This window comes from Eimeria tenella, genomic scaffold (assembly GCF_000499545.2).
Source record: "Eimeria tenella Houghton genomic scaffold, Eth_scaff187, whole genome shotgun sequence".
In the NCBI taxonomy this organism is placed as follows: Eukaryota; Apicomplexa; class Conoidasida; order Eucoccidiorida; family Eimeriidae; genus Eimeria; species Eimeria tenella.
In genome coordinates this window covers 5163-8394 of record NW_013541708.1, presented here as the reverse complement: position 1 = coordinate 8394, position 3232 = coordinate 5163, and the positions used below count along the sequence as shown (strand labels likewise).

The window sequence follows — 3232 nt, the reverse complement described above, 5'->3', positions numbered from 1 at the left end:
AGCAGCAGCTGCTGCTGCTGCTGCTGCTGCCTCCGCCTGCGCGCCCGTGGCCTCCTCTGGTACTTCTTCTATTTTGCTGCTGCTGTCCTCTTCCTGAAGAAATATGCGGCTCCACAGCCACTCTGCCTCAGGGACAGCAGCAGCAGCAGCAGCAGCAGAAGCAGCAGCAGCAGCGCCCGAGTAAATCGGGCTGTTTGCTGCTGATGGAGAATCCGGCGAGAGTCTGTTGCTGCCGACTGTGCCCGCCTCTACTTTCTGCTGCTCCCGCTGCTGCTCCTGCTCCTTCTCCTGCTCCTGCTCCTGTTCCTGCTGCTGCTGCTGCTGCTGCTGCACACCTCCCAAGTACTTCTCGTAGGCTTCGCTCGCGAGGTCGATCGGGTCTGGGATCCCCTGCTGCTGCTGCTGCTGCTGCTCCGTGAGGTCCTGCAGCACCACCCCAGTGTCAGATATCTGCACTAGGGTTGGAGGATTGCTGCTGCTGCTGCTGCTGCTGCTGCTCTGCCTCGTCTCTGGCGGAAGACACTCAAGAAGTCCCTCTGTCACTTTGCTGTTGAGCGGCCACGCAGAAAACAGCCGCAACCGCCGCCGCAGCCAAGCAGCAAACCTCTCGCTGTCTGCTGCTGCTGCTGCTGCTTCCCGCTGCTGCTGCTGCTGCTGCTGCTGCTGCGGGTCTTGCTGCGATGGACCGAAACGTCGCTGCTGCTGCTGCTGCTGCTGCCGCTGCTCCCTTCCCGTAGGAGAAGCGAAAGGAGGAGGCCCACCTTCCTCAGCGTCCATGGGCTCTGGCAGCTCCCGCTGCTGCTGCTGCTGCTGCTGCTGCTGATCTCTCTGGTCAGCAGCTGCGGCTTGCCGCCTTGAGTATACGAACGCATCCCTTGCGCGCCTTGCAGCAGCAATAGCAGCCGCAGCACTTGACTCCTGCTGCTGCTGCTCTTCCTGCTGCTGCTGCTGCTGCTGCTGCTGTTGCCTTTGGTTGCTGCTGTTCGTCCCCTTGGCTCCAAAGCGAATGAGCCCCATGATGTCCGCGTCTTCGACAGCCACCTCGTGCAGCAGCTCCTCGCCCCCCCCGCTGCTGCTGCTGCTGCTGCTGCTGCTGCTGCTGCTGAGGTCGAGGGCCGCGTGGCTGCTGCTGCGGAAGCTGCTCTCCTCCTCGGGCCCCGCCCCAGTCCATGCATGCACCAGAGTGAAGCAGCGCAGCAGCAACTCCGTGCTGCTGCTGCCGACCCACCGCGAAGCATTTAAGACATCTAGCCGCGAGGCCTCCACACTCAGCAGCCCCAGTTCTGCTGCTTCCACTGCAGCAGCCAGCGTGCTCTCGCTCAAGCTGCTGCTGCTGCTGCTGCTGCTGCTGCTGCTGCTGGGGCTGCTGCTGCTGGGGGCCGCGGCGGGGGTGGGGGTCTGGGCGGAGGGGAAGGAGGGGGACTCGCCAGCAGCAGCGCTTGCTGCTGCTGCTGCTGCTTGCTGCTGCTGGTGGGCTGCTGCTGCTGCTGCCAGGCTCCTGGCAATGCGTGGGTTCGCGCGGAAGAAGGCGACAAGGGCGTCTTGCTGCTGCTGCCGCTGCTGCAGGCGCTGCAGCTCTTCGGGAGGCAGCTGCTGCTGCGCCTGGGCCTCGAGGGCCATGAGGCGCAGCAGCAGGGAAAGAGTGAGGTAGAGGTACCTGGAGTCCTGCTGCTGCAGCAGCAGCTGCTGCAGCAGCAGCAAAAAGACCACGCAGCGGACTGCTGCACTCAGCGCAAATCTGAAGAAGCCCTGTCTGTACACCTGAGGCAGCGGCGGCGACAGCGGCGCCGGAGGCAGCCACTGCTGCAGCAGCAACTTGTTTTGTTTCGCTGCAGCAGCAAATTCTTCTTCCAGCTGCTCGTACTCTGCCCACGAAAAAAAGCTGCAGTGAGGGTCATAGTACTGCCACTGCTGCGGCAGCAGCACAAACTGCCCCGGGGCCATGTCTTTTGCTGCTCTGTAGCTGCTGATCTGCACCCACAAACGCGCAGCAACACAAACTCCTGCTGCTGCTGCTGCTGCTGCTGCTAGTGCTGCTGCTAGTGCTGGGATGCCCAAGGGCGCGGCCCGGGTCGTGCTGCTGCTGCTGCTGCTGCTGCTCTCAGTGCTCTGCTACAACTGCTGCTGCTGCTTCTGCTGCTGCTCTGTGCTACAGCAACTGCTCCTGCTGCTGCTCCCTGCTACAAGAACTGCCGCTCCCTGCTACAAAACCACTGCTACTGCCGCTGCTGCTGCCTACTACACCGCCGCGCGTTACGCCTGCTGCTGCTGCTGCTGCTGCTGCTGACCTCAGCTAGGACCTCGTCAACGAGCTGCGTCTGCTGCTGCTGCTGCCTGTAGGGCCAGCAAATAATGTCCTGCAGCGCGCTGTGGGGCTGGGGGCCCCTCATGAGTTGGTGCCGCAGCAAATGGCGCAGCATTTCTCCTTCGGGCTGAAACAGGGAATTCCGCGGCTGCAGCAGCTGCAGCAGCAGCAGCAGGAAGCCCTGCAGGTGCTGCTGGATGTACTCCGACACCTCCGTTGGGGACTCACCCAACACGCAGCTGCCGCCGTTGCTGCTGCTGCTGCTGCTGCTGCTGCTGTAGGTGAAAGTGTCTGTCGGGGGCTCCGCGCTGCTGCTGCGGCGACCCGCAGCAAATACTACTGACAAGTCCAGCGGTAGTTCTGCCCTGGAGCAGCAGCAGCAGCAGCAGAAGCAGCAGCAGCTCTACATGCAGAGGCAGCAGCAGCAGCAGCATGAGCCCCCGCAGCGGCCCGCCAGCATACAAGGCCTTGCAGCAGCACGAGCGGCAGCAGCAGCAGCAGTTGCAACAGAAATGCAGCAGCAGCGGCAGCAACCCCACAGCAGCGCAGCGGAGCAGCAGCGGTGGTAAGGCAGCAGCGGCCGGCAAAACAAAATAACAGCACCCAACGCAGCGCAACAGCACAGCAGCAGGACAGCAGCAACAGCAGCAGCAGCAATAGTAGCAGCAGGAGCGCAGCAGCCGAAGCAGCAGCAGGCCAGCAGGAGGAGCGCAATCGCAGTTCAGCCGCACAGCAGACGCAGCAGAAAAGCAGGAGCAACAGATGAGCAGCAACGCATCAGCAGCAGCAGCAGCAGCGCAGCAGCAGCAGCAGCAGCAGCAGCGTGCCTGAGTATGAGCAGCAGGACAGTGACTTCGGGGGGCAGCGCGCAGAGCAGCAGCCGCAAAGCCCTCATGTCCACATCGAAAGTGGCGGACTGGTAAAAGG

The 3232-nt window shown here is 63.1% G+C and overlaps 1 protein-coding gene across 1 annotated transcript in view; it reads right to left on the bottom strand.

Annotated features, from left to right (window-relative positions):
- Positions 1-3232, bottom strand: part of ETH_00021270 (Large protein with a UBR1-like ring finger related treble clef, related, related) — a gene marked incomplete at both ends in the record, with an annotated part of 8348 nt that overhangs the window by 2479 nt on the left and 2637 nt on the right. The window contains 2 exons of the mRNA XM_013373983.1: positions 64-1971; positions 2289-2670. Coding sequence (XP_013229437.1) covers positions 64-1971; positions 2289-2670 — 2290 coding nt within the window. The remainder of the gene's footprint in view (positions 1-63; positions 1972-2288; positions 2671-3232) is intronic.